This window comes from Diospyros lotus, unplaced genomic scaffold (genome assembly GCF_014633365.1).
Source record: "Diospyros lotus cultivar Yz01 unplaced genomic scaffold, ASM1463336v1 superscaf1, whole genome shotgun sequence".
NCBI classification, from domain to species: Eukaryota; Viridiplantae; Streptophyta; class Magnoliopsida; order Ericales; family Ebenaceae; genus Diospyros; species Diospyros lotus.
Window position 1 is genome coordinate 990,059 of NW_026267104.1, and position 18,193 is coordinate 1,008,251.

Genomic DNA, 18,193 nt, shown 5'->3' on the forward strand with positions numbered 1-18,193 from the left:
GGACAAAGGGTAATATCTCATGTACAAAATTGATCTTCTTTCAACTATTATAAAGCAAGAAGTTTAATGTATTAAAAATATTTTTTATTTTTGTGGAGCACAGGAAAGCCAAAATCGCCTTATCTCTTCTCTCTCTCTCTCTCTCTCTCTCTCTTTCTATATATATATTCATTATATGCCACGGTGTCTCTAGAATGGTACTAGAACAAGATATTTACGTGTTTACTTACTAGGTTTCTCAATTTACAAAGATTAAAAGGACGGTAGTTTTTATACATAATTTTATTTTTCATTTGCAAAAACAATTTATTTTTACAACTCTAATTCATGATTTTTTAATGGCAGGAGTAACTTTAAAATTGCTATTAGTACTCTGTCTATGTGAAAAAAAAAACCAAGATCTCTAGAGGGAAAATTATTGTTTCTTCAATTAGATTTGAAATTTTATTTAGCTGGAAATGGTAGTGAAAATGAGAAGAGTTTGATGAGAATTTTTTTTCCCTTTGTTATTATTCAATTCAATTTCTTCACTTTCCCAACTTTCTGAGGTTCCAAACAGTGGTCAATTTGGCATGATCTGGAAGCAAAAGGCAGGCTTGGTGTTGGTGGTGGTTGGATCTAAATTTGTTTCTTGCTGGTTTGCTTTTGTCACGCTAAAAGATGGTCCCCTCCAACTGTTGGTGTGGGCTCATCTCATGTTTTATTTTCTTATTTTCTTATTTCATAGAGTTTGTATATGAAATTCAAATAAAAGAATAACCTGTCACTCTGCTATTGATTCATTATATTACTTTAATAATAGTCTTAGGATAAATATTCAAATAAAATGTTTAACCTTTCTCTGTTTTCACATTTTATTCCAAGAATTTCATAATACAAAATAATGCAAAAATTTGGAATTTCGGGCTGCTTGTCATTTTTTACATGTGCATGTTTGCAAGCTGAAAGGTCATGGGATGTGAGACCAGTCTTGCTTTTGTGGGTGGATGTTGCTTTGCCTTTTCTTGGTAGCCAAACAAATAAAGCCACAAAGAGAGAGAGAGAGAGAGAGAGAGAGAGAGAGAGAGAGAGAGAGAGAGAGGATATGTATTGCTGAGTCACAGCTTTACGTTGATGATAACCATGCCTTGCCAAGTATGATAAATATAGGCCCATATATATGCCGGCCAGTTCACGTTTACATGTGCTTCACATCAGCAAGTCAAGAATGAACAGATTTCCTTTTTCACAAAAAGAAAAAGAAACCAGATGATAAGATTTACATGTGTAACCCAATTTAATTCATGTCTTTAATCTTTAGCAAGAATCAATTATCAATCCAGCTCCAGGCCTTGAATGGTCAAATTAGAAAGCCACTGAAAGACATAACATAAAATCACATATTTTATTCAGCTTTTGCTCTATTCTTCTCTTACCATCATAAAGAAATGAGAGAAGGGGCTCACTACATTTAACAAGGGAACAAAGCATACACAAATGCATTACAGTGAAAAATTCACAAGAGACAAAAATATGAAGATCAATTATTGAGTCTGTCTTACTGCCACATTGTGACAGGCTCCACCGACAAATTGCTTCTGCTGATAAATCTTTTGAAACCTGAAAGGTTGCTGCAAAATGGTTACATGTTGATGGCATAATAACAAAAAATGCTCAGCATGGATAGGCCTGAGTTATCAGCTAAATAGAGTGAAAGGCAGTCAGTTAGCAATTTTTCATACCCATTGAGATCTTCAAGGAGTTCACTGGAGATTTTTGCAGGTATATGGCAATTCAATGTGAAAATTCAGCCCCTGCAAAAATTTAGTTTCAAATTTAGTGCAACCCGGCTAGAGATTTGCTATTTGAAGCAAATTATTCCATGCCTCAGGTTCAGCATTTAACAAAGGAGTTTGGGAGTGAATGACACCAGATGTGTACCTGGTACTGCGCTTCTGATCAGCATTGACGCCTTGGTACACATTTTTGAGATCTTTAAGCAGTTGCAGGCGTTCAATTTCTTCATCTTTCTTTGTGATTGTGTCCTTGAGAGATGCCACCTGAATGGAAATTACAGAAAAGAGCAAAAGGATTTCATAATTATTAATGAAAGTGAAGGATGTGATCAGTAGATATATTTGGATAGCAGCAAAATCAACTAATCATCATCAATTCTCAGTTCCCAAAATCAATAGCTTGATGATAGATCTCAAAAATATCCCAGGGAATCAAGGCAAGATGGTTAAAGTGTAAAAATATGCCAAACCATTCTATGTGATCGTAAAATCCCTTTAAACCTATAATGAAAGTTTTTGGGACAGCTATAAGACAAGATATTTTTTCAGGTAAACAAAAAATCCTTTAGTCTAACTAATTGTTTCTTATATTCCCCAATTGATCCAACTTCTATGCTTGTCGAATTATATGCACACATATATGTATATATGTACTGCAAGAAGCTTCAATTGCAACGACAGCTATTTACTCATCAGTGACTCGGTTGTAAAGAGCCATAGATTTGTTTACTAATAACAGTGAGATAAAGTGATGAATATGGAAAAACAAGTTTCATTTTCATGATTGTTATGTAATTGCAAGACGGTAGAAAAGTTGCACTATTATGAGAACAGTGATACTAGTTTACATATATGCACAGATAAGTTTTAGTTTTAATCTGGAATTCCTATTTACATGGAAGTTATAACTAAAGAGTGCACCATTAATGTGTAACCTTTAAAGCATAGTAGTAGCCATGATATTAGCAGAGATTTAGTTTGAAACTGCACAAAGATTCTGAGAGAGATGCAACAAAAACAAAAGCACCTGTTCCATTAAACCCTTGGCATCCCTGCCATCTTTGCTGCTTCGTGCAGCACCTAACTCAACTCCGGAGACCCTCTCTGCAAACTTTAAGGTACTCATAGTTTCAGAGTACGAATCTAACTCAGGGTTAAGTTGCACAAACATTAAAGTCTTTGCATGACCACCTGTAGGATAAAGGAAAAAAAGAAAACATAATTTGAAGGAAGTATTAAACATGACATAAGAATAATAAAGCACAAAAAAACGAGACCTCATCCCAGTTATAAAAGATTTTGGTACTTTTTTCATTCTCCAAACTTAGACTAATGATCAGTCATTAAACCCCCACCCACATTAAACAATCTATAGGAATCAATGGACAAGGGATGGTTAACTGAAAATATAGGTAACAAAATATAGACAGCATGCACATAACATGTTTCCGGACATAGATCTACTTAACAAAACTATGAAGGCATTTGATGCATCTCAAAGGGAAAAGGGATAAATAAGAAATACCTAGGGAGCTTTGAAGAACTTGAGTGAGCTTGCTGTTTCTGTATGGAACATGAGCACTCTTCTGTGACAAAGCAAAGATGACATCTCCAAGGGCAGACAAAGATTTGTTTATATGTTGAGATTCCTTAAGCCTATCTCCAGTTACATCTATACGATCTAACCTTTCACTTCCTGCCAGGTCTATCAAATGAAGACTGCCTCGCAGAGAGGCACCACTCTTTGTATCCGTCCCATGAGTGTGAATAGTTACAATACTGAATGCACATGTTCACATCAAAATCATGATATAATGGTAAATCATTTATAGTTCTTCATAAATGCTTAACATTCAACAAACTGAGAACCTGTGGGATCGGCTGCTTCTTTCATTTAAGGCAGTGGCACCCTTGGCTCTATTCCTCAATCCAATTTCCATTAATTCCACTACATCAGAGGTAGAAATCACTGGTTGCATGGTAGCGTCAGGTACAGCTATTCCGTTTGGTCGGGAGTTCAACAAAATCTCAAGTGTGTGCAAATCAAGGAAACAAAGAACCGTCCACTGAAAAAGTAAGATACAATATCCTTCATGTGACTAAAAACAAGTCAGGGATACAGAGTCAACAATGAAAAGCAGAAAAAAAGATTATATCTGAAATTGAAAAAATACTTATCAGTAAAATTCAACATGGGGAGAGGCATATTATGGAAGTTAAAAAATGCCAAGCAGAAAGTAAACGCATATCTAGCATTAAGCAATTATTATCTGAAACAAAGAATGACGATATATAAAGGGATATTTCTTTTGAGAACCGTCACTTGACAGCAAATCGCGCACTTGTTCATTATATACTTCAACCATTTGAACTCCAAGTTCATATTTAAAGGCATGATTTCTGTTTTGAGAAATATTGAAAAGATCATTTAGAGCTCGGTAGTTGACCCCCCAATCTTCTTCAGATGCTCCATCAGGTCCACTCTGGAAGTGACATATCAGATACATAAGCTACGCTTTAAGAATCTATAGAAATTTTCATGGACCAAAGGCATAAAAGCAATTCATACCATTGTGTAGGTTTTCCCTGAGCCAGTTTGGCCATATGCAAATATACATACATTGTATCCATCAAGAACTGATCTTATCAGTGGTTGGATATCAGAATATACTTCCGCTGCCACCATTCAAAATTGTAAATTTAGTTAGTGTCATAGCCCACATGTTGCTCATACAAGTAACACATTTAGGTACAATAAAACATGATAACAATTAGCAAATTCCATTATCAATCACAAGAAAATAAATAATAAATAAAATGTCCGAAAGCATGTACAAGATATAAATAACAAGATGAAAAACCTTGCGTAGTAGCTGGACCATAAACCTCATTAAACTTGAACGATCGACGGCCATCTTTTCCTTGTTTCGAGGGGTTCATGACCCCCAGTTCTCCATTTTCACCAATGTGCTCCACAATTGACTCCCTCCCTTCCTCTCCAGGAAGAAATGGCCTTATACGGCAATAAACTCTAATATTTCCTGTTCAAGGAAATGTATATGTAAAATAAAAACCTTTCTGAAGCACTGTTTTGCATGGAGAGGCTAGTGGCACCTTTTAGCTCTTGGACCTCATTATGCAGCTTCCTGTTTTCAGCAAGGACTGAATAATAGTTTTTTGATGCATCTGCTAAGGCTTTAAGTTTTATCCCTGAAGAAGATATATGGATGTTAATTCGTGAGAATGTTTCCTCATGCGGAGCATGACTACAAAAAAAGGTTTTGAACAACTTACACACCTAAATTCTGAAACTCATCCGAGTAGCTCTCTTGTGTTCTTGAAATTTCTTGCTTGATTGATTGAGAAGCAAACCTCAATTCCTGCGAAATTTTTGGAAGTTCAACTAAAATGCATGGCATTGAACATCAGAACAGTACGTAAAGAGCATTTTAGATTCATATTAATACCAACCCTCAGTGCACCAAGCTGAAATTCTGTAAATATTTGGTAGATGTGCTCTTTCTTGTTCCACCTCTGATTTTTTAATTCTGAATATGCCTCAAGCTCTTTAACCCTATTCCTAGATTCTGATAGAAGCTGATCAACTTCTGTCAACTTCTCCACGAGCTTGCCTTGAGCACCCTCAGCATCTTTCGTCAATTGTAAGCAGGATTCTTCTTTTGATTTCCTGGCTATTTCCAGTTCTTGCTTCAGTGACAGAATTTCTTGGTGAATCTGATTTTTCTCTTTTGCTAATCTACGAACATCCTCTTCTTCAAATTTCCTTTTTTCCTCTATTTTGATCGTCTCAGCCTGTAATGTGAAAAAAAATGCCCAAAATTATGAATTCAGAATTAACATATTTTGACGTCTCTTCTCTAAAGCTAGGTATGTTAGCACCATTTGGTAGCCAACTATTATGCCAAATCAAATTAATACTCAGTAGCTGCATTCACATGTGAGGAATCAAACAGGTGATGGTGTTGAAGCAAAGGAAAATTGGAAATGTATCAATGCTCTCACCAATTCACTCTATTAATTTCCAACAAGCTATGCAAATGGAACTTGGACCAAAAAAAAAGTCGAGGAATTATGAGACAGCATGATACAGCAATACCAGTTCCATATAAATTTGGGTTAAAATCTCCCATAATGAGGTTGTCCTAAGACTCTTTCAAGTACAATATTTAACAACAAAGAAGAATAAGAATGGGAGGGGCAATATGCCTCAGTAGGAACTTGGATTAACTAGGTCAACATATGTCCTTGACTATTGGGGGTTGCATCAGATCCCGCAAGAAGAGACTCCATTAACATATACCCAGCTAAGTCTTCCATCTATCGGGAGAAATTTTCTTACTATATCATGAAGCCTAACAAGAGGGAACTCAATAATGGTTGATATCCAGGAGAGGACTATGCAGAAGCAATTCAAGGTTATAGATGAACGACAAACACACCACTCTCATATCCGGAGCAGAAAAAAATACACGAAAGATAAACATATGATAAAAGAAACAACTTGGCCCAAAATCAGATCATACCTTTATCTGCTGGAGCTGGTTCATGACAACCTGTGACAAAGAAGCCTTGTCAGATGATTAACCAGTAATTACCTAGTGTACATAAACATTACTTGTTCCTGTTCCAACTATGAATAATATGCACATCCTACCTGTGTTTCTTCATTAGATCCAGTTGCAAGGGCTTCAAGCACTTTGATTCTTGACTGGTATTTCTCCTCACGAGACTTGAAAATATTGCTTTGCTGCATTCATAACCAATAAGTAAATGATTGAAGAGAACTCATTAGAAACTGTAGAAGAAAAAAAAATATATGTACTTCACTTTACAGTTCTGAAATGTTCTGCTTGATTAGATATACGCCTCTCGATCTCCTGCACAACCTTTCTCAATAGACATGCCACACGCTGGGGGAGGGGGAAGATAGAAAAGGCAATGTGAAACATGAGGGTGAACTTCAGAATAAAATGCTTATCAATATGAGTATATGCATCAACTTAACATCATTTTTTATTGCCATACGTGAGGTAATTCACCATTCTTTCTTTCAGTGCTTTCATCTAGGATTCCATTCACAACACTCAACAGAGACTGAGTTGGGGCATTCTGTAGAAAAGAGATACTGTAAATGATTCAGATGCACAAACTGGAAACTTCGAAGAAAGAAACCTAAACTGTGGCCAAATGATAACATTCATCCATTGACAAGGGAAATGCTTAGAAACGCACATCCAAACTGTTTGGTTTCATCATTTCAGAAATCCTCCCAGCAGAAAGATCAGAGTAGCGACCATGCTTCAGCTGAAACACTTCTTGGAACTTATTTCCTACATGATGTAACAATGCAGCTGATGGCTCTGCAGGATGGGAAACAACATTACGTCAAAAACTTGACTGGAAAAAGTAGTGTAACACTGAGAGGAAAGAAAAGCTCCAAACTATTAACTAAACATTACTTGAGAAGTTAAAAGTTTCAAAAACTATTACTTAATATCAGATCATATTCCTTATAGCTGCACGCCTGTATGCATGACCACTGAAAACTGGGTAGCATGCATGTTTATCTAAGATTCTGTTATCAACAGAAAATCGTGATAGAGTCAAACAGACAGTACTCTTATGGTGATCAGTATGAAGTAGAAATAGGGACCTGCCATGACAGGACTACATAAGGCACGTCGGAACATTGAGTCAGATGCAAATTTCCATGCCGCCTTCCGCCTCTCTTCTCTAGATAACGAGGAAGAATGTGCTTGAGCAGGTTTCTGCTCCAGAGAACCATCACTACTTCCAGGATTTTGTACTGGATGTTTGGGTCCCATGCTAGAATCACGTCCATGACTATTGGGTGAGCCAGAGTTTGGAGTATTACGTCCAACAAAGTTTGGCATGAATTGAGCTCTAAGAATGAGAAGGCATTCAAAGACAGGTTTCATAGATCCCTGTATTAAGTAGAAGAGAGATGAGAAGAACAAATGCTAGGAACTCTGAGGCACAAAAAACTGCAAGATAAAAAATCAAAGTGGAACGGTATTTTGCGTTTCATTTTGTGTAGGAAAAGGCCGAGCTTGTTTGGAAATGTCATCATATTCATTAAAATACTGGTCTATGTAAATATTAAATACCTTCTGTAGATCTGATACTTGAAACCTGGGCAATTTCATCTCATCCATAGAGGCCAAAAACCTTTTTAAATTATCTGAGCCTGATTCTGAAGGATGGTCAGAAATGCCACACTAGAAGAGAAAAAGTAAATTAAGAGCACAATCAAATATTAACCACCAATATGGGAGCTTGCTATAATATTTACCAAAAAGAATTTATTATTAAGTACCTCAAGGACAGAACCTGGCCTCAGCCTGTTCAAAATCCGGCATAAGACAGTACCATCGCTGAGCAAAGCTCTCAGTTCATCGCCTGAAGCATTTATTGGCAGACTTAAATCGGGAAGAATACTGTTTAACCACTCTATCAAAGCTGTCCTCTGCTTAGCTGTAGAAGAGAGGAAGGTGTATAGGGGAGGGAAGAAAAAAAGAAAAAGCGCAGCTTAGAGAACAGGCGAACAGAGCAAGTTGTATAACCGAGGCTGCTCACCTTCTGTCTCACCATTAATAATTGTTGCAGGCTCAAAAACATTACTACCAGTAGGTACAGTTGAGCTGTTAGATCTCCCATATCCCTTTGCTTGGCGGTCCATGGTGAAATTCATTACAAATTAATTGGTTCATTCAGACATCTGGAATCACAGCTCAATTATCTGCAGGCACGAGCAAAGTAGAGCAAATTACTAGAAACCCCAAACTCAGAATCAACACCATGCTGTTGGAAGACAGAATAAGGTAGATATAACTCAAACAAGAAAAGTTTGAATATTGGATAAGCTTTGCACCATAATTTTATCATAAGTTTACTGACACAAGAAAGAAGTATGGAAGGACTAATCTGCTCTCTGTAACTGGCTAGTGCTACATTCACAGTAATAACTATCAGCAACTGAGCCACCATGCGCCACTGCTTGAACATGTTTTTTCAAACATCCTTCAATACTTAAATGAGCCTATGGACAGTAGATATCTAACAACCTTTGCATCCCTTGCAGGCACGCGAAAACCTTGATAACTTAAGGAGCACTCAGAATCCAATTACTTGGGATTTATAACAAGATCCTCTTCAAGCATTCAGGTCAATTATGAATTAATGAAAATCATAGGCCCTGTCTTCTTTTTTCCATCATCAACGTTGTTTATTTTTGGACCTCATCTTGGCTCTATGACAGTGATTTAGTCATTTAACTCATTTCCAGCAATTTCACGATCCTCATATTGACATCATGTCAAACAATTCTCCTCATTCCACTTCTCAAGTGATGCTAACTTAAGTTTCTTAGAAAGACAGTCATCTTCTTTGCATCCGTAATCTGTGGTTGACCATTCATGGTAATGTAGCTGATGCCTCATCTCAGAATCTCGTGTTTAGGCTGTTTCTCAATTTCCAGCTTTTGTACCAAAACATTAACTAAATCAGATAAGAACTAGACAAATAATAAGTTATATACTTATTTGCACTAAGGTACTTATTCCAATATCTCATATAGAAACCAGCAAAGACAAAAGTGCTTTTACTAACAGCAAAAGCTTTTTTCTACTGTGAAGCAAAAACAGAAACTTGCAGCTTCTACTGTTAAGCACAAGTAAAAGAAAAAATAAAATGATTTAAACAAGATTACCCTCAAATAACATTTAAAATTGCAAACGTTACACCTATTAGATACTACTACATAAACACTTTTGTCGGTAGTCGTCCCCTTTCTGGTAATTTTATTATTCAAAACACTTTTTTTCAATCATCGACTAAACACATATAACAATACTATAAGCGTATCATGCGATCAAACCAAGCCCAAAATTGTTTTTTCCTTAGAAATGATTCTTATAAATTTTTTTTCACATAAATGATTCCCACGGCAACAAAAATTCCCAAGCAACGCCAAACTGGCACATAACCATCTGAATTAGACTGATCAAGCCTAATGTCATCTTTGAAACTAGCAATCATCAAAAGAAACGAATTTGCACGATTTTTATAGATAAGTAAATTCCAACAGATAAAACTTCAAAATATTGACACATCTTCAGAATGCAGATCATACCCTGAAGCTCAATGGAAGATAATGAAAACCCAGATGAGGTAATGTAGCATCTGATAAGGAAATGACGAGAATGTCGTCTGAAACAACAGAGAAAGAGCAAACCCACCTGAAGAACGGGGCAGAACAGACGTCTTCAACTATCCAGAGACAAATTTTGAATCTAGCAAGAGAGAGAGAGAGAGAAGGGAAAACAGAAAAGCAATCGGCGATTTTGGCTCTCAGGTTTGCTTGGTTTTCCATGTTTGATTGGTCTCTCTAGGAAAGGTTGAGATCCTGTTTGTTTCCCGGGAAAGTAGGAGAATAACTGAATTACTCTCCCGGGACTTAATCATCTGCGTGCAGTTTTACGTGACCCTTCGTGGAGACTCGGGCTTTGTTTGGGATTTGACCGCTTATAAGCTCTTGAGAAAAGTTGGTGTGGTGTTTGGGTGCAATTCACCGGCATTTAAGTTAGCTAGCTTAAATGTTATGATAGTAACATTTTACAAAAGCTTTTACAGAATAACTTTTGCAAAAAGTTACTCATTTATAAGTTGGGTTAACTAAGTAATTTACTATCTTACTCTCATCATTTTTGTTAATTTTCAGTCGTGTCATTTTTCAACCTCTATCTCCCGTCGCCTTATTCTTCAACTTTTCCAGCCGCCACTGTCAGCCATCGTCATCACCCCCACCGGCTGCTTCTTGGCAGCCATCACCTACATCAGCCACCATTGTTGCCATCGACAACATTTGTCATTGCTCTCATCGCATCGTTGCCCGTTGTTCCCATCATGTTGCTGGTTATCCGTTACCCCTATCGCGACACCAACCATCTGTTGCTCCCATCGTATCGTTGTCCACTACTATCTTTGCGTCGCCGACCATCCATCGCCCTCATCTCCTTCGTCCGTGCATCTTCTCCACTTTACTATCATAGCCGAACTTTATATATATATAACAGTAATATAAACATATATATAACAATAATACATAATATATATTATTATATAACATATATAATATATAATAATATTATATTAATATATTTTTAATAATTATATATAATTTATCAACATTTAATGATAAAAAATTACATTATTTAATAACATGTTTATTTTTTATTTTTTTATCAAGTTGTAATAGCTTATTAGCTGCTTTAAACCAAACACATAATTATTAACTAAACGCTTAAAAGCATATTTATTCAAACATATTATCAACTTAAACGCTACTCAACTTAAACGCTATAAAAAGCTTAAATACTACCCAACTTAAAAGCTTTAAAATAAAAGCCTAGCCAAACAAACCTTCATAGGCTGTTTGGCTTACCATTTTTATTAGAGCTTTTAAGTTAGTTAATTTTTAACATAAAAGTTGTGTAGCGTTTAAATTAATAACAAATTTGAATAAATGTGCTTTTAAACTATCAATTAATAGTTATGTGTTAGTTTGTAAAAACTGATAAATTATCAAAACTTGACAAAAAGACTAAAATAGACATTATGTTGAATAATATAAATAAAATTTATAAAAATACTATATTTATAAAAAATTATAAATTAATTTATAAATATTAGATAAATTATAAATACTTATTAAAAAATATATTAATATAATATACATACATCTTTTTTTTTTTCCTTCAAAAATATTACCATTAATATATACAATATATATACACTAACAGGTCGATTGGGGACGCTAACAGTGACTGAGGAAGAGACAGCGATCGAGGATGGAGGCAATGCCTGATGGCTACAGTTGTAATGGAGGAATGTCGATGGTGTTGGACGACAAATCTGGAATTAGATAAGACGATGATGTGACCTATCAACACGAGATTGCTTGTGGCAGCCTAATTGGACTACGATGACAACGATTATGGAGGAGGGGCAATGTTAGCAGCGACGATAATGATTGAAGCGAAGGAAAGATGATGGGGTACCAACTTTTAATCAAGGGTAGAATAGTCCTTTATTTGGTCAACGTAGTAGCATTTTTTGTAAAAGCTTGGAGGTACTCGTTTTGGCAAAATGCTATTATAATTGCTTTAAAGTTACGTAACTTTTAAACTAATTATTGTTGCCAATCACTTAACCAAAAAACACTACATAGCTTATATTCAAAACATTAAGCCAAAAAACCTCTCACTCATTAAAACTTCTAAATTTTAAATTTAGCTTTTAGATTTTATAATTTAATTCAATATTGTTATAATTTTATAAAAAAATTTAAATTTTTATAATTACAATTCATTCATCTACACTAAAATATGTAAAGCTTAAAAATTAATTCTATATCTTAGGATAAAATTTAATTTAATTTTATATAAGTTTGTAAATTTTAATTGAATCTTATACAATTTATAAATTTGTTATAATCATAGAATATTTTTAAATATCGAGTTATTTTTATATTATAATTTTAATTTTTAAAAATAAACATAATCCTAATTATTCAAATTAAATATGATTAGTTAATATTAATTTTCAAAATATGAACTATAATACATTATTAAAGAATTATTTATAAAAAATTAATTGATAAAAATATATTCTAACTAAGATTTCTTAACTTATTATAATTAAAATTATAAAAATAATTTCAATCTAATGAAAATTAGATAAAATAAGGTTAACACCAACAACTTTGTTGCCTATGATCGGGCTTCTTGGAATCGGGCCCCAACCAACAATTCAGGATAACACCCGAATCCGAACCGGCCCTGAGAGCCACATTTGTGATGTCATTCCTCCCATATATAAGCCCTCGAAGGAGTTCGTTGTTTGGTTGAACTTCTCGGAGCTGTGGAGTGAATTGTAGAGAGAGAGAGAGATGGGGAGGAAGAAGGGAGTGGTGTTCGACGAGGCGGCGCCGGACGACTTCGATCCGGAGAATCCGTACAAGGACCCGGTGGCGATGCTGGAGATGAGGGAGCATTTGGTGAGGGAGAAGTGGATCGACATCGAGACGGCCAAGATCCTCCGCGAGAAGCTCAAGTGGTGCTACCGCGTCGAGGGCATCAACCACCTCCAGAAGTGCCGCCACCTCGTCCGCCAGTACCTCGACGCCACCCGCGGCATCGGCTGGGGCAAGGACCAGCGTCCTCCCTCCCTTCACGGTCCGGCTCATCCTTCTTCTCGGTTCTCTAGGGTTTGTTTTGTTCTCTTCTCTTCTGTTTTACTGACTGTGTTGTATTGATCGGATTCCGTGTTTTCAGGTCCTAAGGTCGAGGCCGAGGCCGAGGCCGACTGACAACACTCTGCAAGGTATTGGTTTCTTCTCTCTCTCTCTCTCTCTGGGTTTTGAAATTACAAGTATGGAGTAAGTTATTCAGGATGTGGCAAGTTGTATGTTTGAAACTATTGATTTTTTTCAGGCGAGAGAAGATAAGTGTGAGGAGAAACAAAATTTGGTGTCCATCCCTTTTGGAATTAGTTATTCACTAGAAAAGAGAATCCGGATGAATGCGTTATCCAACTCATAAATGAGGCAACTCAAAATTAGTCCATTCAGAGATTCGGGGATGATCAAGTTTGGACCATGATCTTTCATTTTTAATCTTCATTTTTAGGTGCGAGATGAGAATGAGTTTACGGTGAGTCCAAGTCCTCTTAATGTATAGAATTTTAATGTGGTTGTTCTCTGGTAGCTGCAATTGTAATAACTTGGCCGATTCCCTGTCCAAGTCCAGTTATGGGTTCTCAACAATTGGAGTCGTGGGAACAGGCATTTGATGCATTCACATTAGTTACGGAAGCAATGGTTTTGAAATTGCTCTTAACAATTTAGAGGTGTAGATTTTATCAAAGGAAGCAAATAGGAGAAACTAAACATTCCTTGGTTAGTTTGCAGGGAGCTTTTGAAGACCAATCTTCTGAGAGGATAATTTTGGAGCATTACAAAATCTTGTATTTTATCCTTTCAAAAACCATAGTAACTAGGAGCCAATAAGGAAATTTAGACCTAAAAATTGTAAAAGGAGGAGTATCGCAATTAAATTTGAATAAGCTAAAAATATGGACTCGGGGCAAACTTTTAGTGTATGTGTTAAATCTTAATCAAAATGGAGTGGCCATATGGATGCAATATATTTGACTACAGATATTAGCTATTATCTTTTTTGGTTTCTTAGTAGAGAAGCACTAAGTAGTAATTGGAAAGCTAGAATACAAATGGTCAATCCCACTTAGTGGGATTAAGGCATGTGGTGGCTGTTATTGTTCTTGGTAGAGAAGGAGAAGCAGAAGTTAAACATTTGCCTTGACAGTGGAGAAGCATTGTCTTTGAAATGTATAGAGGACTGCATTTATGTTTCCATTTTGAGGTGGAACTAATGCTTTTGGTGTTGGTTTCCTTGTTCTTTTTCTCTACTTATCTTTCATCTTTTTTCCCACTTAATCAAGAATCCTCATAACTGGCGATTTTTTTTTTTTGGTTAAAAATTTTGATTATATTATTCTTGGACTTCTGCAAACAGGAATTGATGTTTATGAAAGTAAGCTTACCCATTAGGTGGCCCCTATTCATGACTTTTCATTGAGCAACTTGAGCCTAATGCCCCTGTTTGTGACCTTTCATTGTTGGTCTTTGATTTACATATATCAATCGACTCTGCTTGGGGCTTGGGCATGGCATACCCTTGTCACTTTGGAATGGATTTCATGTGTTGTCTTACCCTGCCGGGCTTTGGTTTTTGATCTACATACATATGTCAATGGGTTTTGCCTAATTCTAGGGTTGCAATCGTACCGAGCCTAGCTAAGCTTTGCTGAGCTCATGCTCGGCTCATGAACCAGTTTCTAGGCTCAGGATTGAGCTCAAGCCTTAAAGGTCGGTTTGAGCTCGAGCTTGATTCATGTGAACCAAGCTTGAGCATCTGCTGGCGAGAGCTTGGGCTCGTTAGCAAGCTTGAGGTCGCCAAAATCTATTATTTTTCTTAAACCTAATTTACTATTTTACTTTATTATGTATACATATATTATATTATGTTAAGTGATTAAATTAATATATATAATAATTTTAAATATTCAATTTAATTATATTATTATAATAATTTAAAGTTTGATAACTTTATGTTAAATAATATATTTATAAACGACATTGTTCACTAGATATTTGCGACCTTCTAATCGAACATGTTTACAAGCTTCTAATTGAGGCGTATTCATGAGCCTCTAATCAAACATGTTTGCAAGGTTTAACGAACTTCAAAGTTAGGATCAAGATCGACTTGTTTACCTTAACGAACGAACTCGAATGAGTTTTTGTCGAGTCGAACACCCAGCCGCTTACGAACTGCTCATTTGTGACCCTACCTAGGTCTTGGGTGTGACTTTCCCTTGCCACTTTTGAATGGATTGCACGGGATCTCTTAGCCCAGCCTAGGTCACATTGCATATAGCAGTTGCACTTCTTTCAGCCTGAAATACAATTTCCTTTTTCTCTCCAATAAATAGACAAACCCATCAGGGACCAAAACAATTGTTTTTAGAGCTCTTTTTGTTCTTTTGGGTACTTGGTGAATTGTTCGTAATACAAGTCAAAAATTGCATTCTTTTGATTCAATTCACTTTGTCATGGGTAACATCCCTAATAAATATGAATTTTGGTGTGGGTAATAGCATTTTAAATGATTTATTATAGGTCAATTCTTTACTATTCATCGGTAATGTGATCGAGAGGGGGGTGATTTTGACAGAGTTTCTGTGAAGTGGAGCCTATTGGGCATTTTTTCAACATTTCTTTTGTCTATCTCTTTCTAGTTGAGTGGATTTATCATTTTTAAAATTCTTACTAATTGGAAATTACCTGTATTTTTCTTTACGTTCTTATCAGTGAGAATGTTGGAATGTGCCAAGCACAATCCCTGGTTTTTCCCTATTTCCTTTTGATAAGTATCCCCACATGTTGTCTAGTAAGTTGTAATTATGGCTCTATCATCTGAAGGGAAGACGTTTTTGTTTAACAGCGGGAATATTTTGACTTTTGAATTATTTATGATGTCCTATTCTGATGGCAATGCGGTGCGTTTTAGCATCCCCCCATCAGTTGCCCTCTAAAACATTGGTTTGCATTGCAGTTTAACATTTCCATCATGAAGGGACTGTTTTAGTTAAGCTAGGTGGTCATATTATTAATAGTTAGCCACCTGATTACAGCTTCTTAACAAGTTGCATGACATAGCTATGCATTTATTTAACTATAAAGAACTTGAAGGATGAAAAGATCTGAGAAAAGCAAGTTTTGCTTCCTTTTTTTTTTTTTTTTTTCAGGTACTGAATTTGGTGAGCTACTAGACTATACAAAGTACCGAGGTTTACCGGTCAATCCGTGTGGTTGCATTCTACTTGTGTCCTTTTTCGTTCTTTCACTCTTGTTAAATTACAAGGTCCAACTCTTTCGGCGACCGTTTTCATGTTTAGTTCTTTTGTGTTTTGGCATTGGAAACTGAAGAGATTTGTAATAAATGGAAGGATATCAGAAGATAGAATAAGTTTCATTCTCAAATTCTCATTCATGTCTGCAGTGGATGTGGGTATTACCATGTTTCCTTCTTGTTGCTTGGTCAACAGATCTGGATCTTACCATAAACCATCCTTAATGTTGAAAGTGCTATGGTGTACTCTTCCATTAAATAGAAAACGTTAAATTTATTCTTTTCATTGGTTATCATCAATGGATATGCTCCCCTTTGCATGAAAACCCAGTTAGGTCTGTGAGTCTCACTTATTTTCTCTGTTCTAATCAAAAAAGGAAATGGGCATGAGAAACATCAATGGATATGTTGAACCATGTAATAAGGGGAGGCTTTGGCACGTAAATTTCGACACTGAACTGAACAGAGTATATCAAGAAACTTGATTTTGCTTCTCTGTTTGTTTGTGTTTTTTTTTTTGTGGGGCTAAGTGACTTGATTTGTGTCACCTCTGGTACTACAGGTTTATATAAGAAGTTTAAAAGGGCTTGTTTGATTTTGTTAGTTTTCTGTGTTTATTTTTATTAGTTTTGTGTTTGTTTTCATTTATTGTTAAGAAAATAGAAACTGAATATTGCGTTTGATTCGACTATGCTATCGTTTTTCAATAAAAAAAATTGAAATGATGTTTGATAAAAGCATATTTACAATACTTATCAGATTGCTGATGTGTAAAAAACTATTTATATTAAAAAAAGCATATATTCCTTACCAAAAAAAAACAAAAAAAAAATTATTGGTTTATTTATCAGGTGTTGGGTTGATGAAGGGTGAGTGATTGGTTGATTGTGAAGGGAAACAATATGTTGGTGTTTTCATCATTTTTTCAAATGTAAAATTGTATATCAAATATAATTTTTTTTGTTTTTCTTTCCAAAAAAGCGACCAGATCTGGAATGGATGTTACCAGTTAATGAAAAATGACACAAAAAACCTAACTTGTACATAAGAACGTATTCGTAACTTCAAGGAATGGTGGTATATCTTTACATTAGTTGCAAGTCACTACTAAAAGTGACACTGGGGATTGTATTGCTTTGTTAAACAACAGATTGTATATGCATGGCCAATTAAGCTGCAATCACTGACATATACTGGCAAAGCAGTTCTCCTGGTGTCACATCTTCCTGTCAACTGGCAAGCCAAGCCAGCCTGGTAGGTGCTAGCTGCAAGCCAAGCCCTGCAGCCACTGGTGTATGCATCATCTTTGGACCATATTTTGTTTGTTTTACAGTCGATTAATTTAAACTCCAATATGTCCTTCCAAAAGGTCACAAGAGCATGCTCATCATCATTGCCTGGGAGACAAGTAAAAGAGAACAAGAAGAAGAAGAAGAAGAAGACCAGGAAATAGATCATAAAAACATTACCATTTGATTGTTCTTACTTCAGCACCATCCAAGCCTGAGAGTTGAGCCTCTTGTTCCTGCCAAAACAGACAACTTGGAGAAGATAAGAAGCAAAAACTAGCACAGAAAGAGTGGAAAACTAGCACAGAGCCAGTGCAAAAACTCGCTTGTTCATGCATCCAAATGTGCTCCCGAGAGGAGCTCCCTTCAGTCCAATAAGTGGGCCAAGCCAACGGGAGAAGTTGCTCCCACATCATGCATCTAGTTAAACTCCGCATTCATATCCTCCTCCCCCTCCCCCGCTCAAGAGTCTCTCTGCGCCGGGCGCCATTTGTTAGGGAACACCAAGCATAACCAGATGCATGAGATGGCAGCTCTGCCCGCTACTCGGCCCCCTTCCTTGGACGGAAAGGAGCTCCTCATCTCTCTCACAAGG

The 18,193-nt window shown here is 36.1% G+C and overlaps 2 protein-coding genes and 1 long non-coding RNA gene across 4 annotated transcripts; 2 read left to right on the plus strand and 1 right to left on the minus strand.

The window, feature by feature from the left end:
- Positions 1-1,454: 1,454 nt before the first annotated feature.
- Positions 1,455-10,230, minus strand: LOC127793057 (kinesin-like protein KIN-14K). The gene is made up of 22 exons (XM_052323824.1): positions 10,055-10,230; positions 8,394-8,556; positions 8,134-8,291; positions 7,925-8,035; positions 7,450-7,741; positions 7,029-7,156; positions 6,822-6,905; positions 6,629-6,706; positions 6,451-6,543; positions 6,320-6,349; positions 5,247-5,588; positions 5,074-5,155; positions 4,890-4,985; positions 4,637-4,816; positions 4,345-4,451; positions 4,080-4,258; positions 3,645-3,809; positions 3,301-3,554; positions 2,803-2,966; positions 1,921-2,039; positions 1,722-1,793; positions 1,455-1,599 (listed from the first exon to the last, which is right to left on the minus strand). The coding sequence occupies exons 2-21, from the start codon at positions 8,506-8,508 to the stop codon at positions 1,787-1,789; spliced, it is 2,784 nt and encodes a 927-aa protein (XP_052179784.1). The 5' UTR covers positions 8,509-8,556; positions 10,055-10,230; the 3' UTR covers positions 1,455-1,599; positions 1,722-1,786.
- LOC127793058 (uncharacterized) lies at positions 1,592-3,746 on the plus strand. Its single transcript, XR_008021259.1, has 3 exons — positions 1,592-1,761; positions 1,871-2,324; positions 3,479-3,746. It is a non-coding gene; the product is annotated as an uncharacterized LOC127793058 (long non-coding RNA).
- A 2,480-nt stretch (positions 10,231-12,710) lies between the features above and the next one.
- Positions 12,711-16,446, plus strand: LOC127793216 (NADH dehydrogenase [ubiquinone] 1 beta subcomplex subunit 10-A-like). 2 transcript variants are annotated; one of them, XR_008021282.1, is made up of 4 exons: positions 12,711-13,051; positions 13,151-13,199; positions 13,310-13,528; positions 16,206-16,446. XR_008021282.1 is itself a non-coding variant. In XM_052324017.1 (3 exons), exons 1-2 carry the CDS (start codon positions 12,766-12,768, stop codon positions 13,183-13,185), a joined length of 321 nt encoding a protein of 106 aa, XP_052179977.1. In that variant the 5' UTR covers positions 12,713-12,765; the 3' UTR covers positions 13,186-13,199; positions 16,206-16,446. The 2 variants fall into 2 exon arrangements, 1 of the variants encoding a protein (XP_052179977.1); XM_052324017.1 differs by lacking the exon at positions 13,310-13,528 and having other exon boundaries at positions 12,713-13,051.
- The last annotated feature ends 1,747 nt before the right edge of the window (positions 16,447-18,193 follow it).

What these genes read in the sequence shown, in the direction of transcription:
- LOC127793057 (XM_052323824.1), bottom strand. Translation starts at nt 8,508, where the DNA reads ATGAATTTCACCATGGACCGCCAAGCAAAGGGATATGGGAGATCTAAC. An exon ending in TGAGGTCCAAGAGCTAAAAG is followed by an intron (nt 4,817 to 4,889) that starts GTGCCACTAGCC and finishes TTCCTTGAACAG; the next exon opens with GAAATATTAGAGTTTATTGC. An exon ending in AGTGACGGTTCTCAAAAGAA is followed by an intron (nt 3,810 to 4,079) that starts ATATCCCTTTAT and finishes TGATTTGCACAC; the next exon opens with ACTTGAGATTTTGTTGAACT.
- LOC127793216 (XM_052324017.1), top strand. Translation starts at nt 12,766, where the DNA reads ATGGGGAGGAAGAAGGGAGTGGTGTTCGACGAGGCGGCGCCGGACGAC. An exon ending in GCGTCCTCCCTCCCTTCACG is followed by an intron (nt 13,052 to 13,150) that starts GTCCGGCTCATC and finishes CCGTGTTTTCAG; the next exon opens with GTCCTAAGGTCGAGGCCGAG.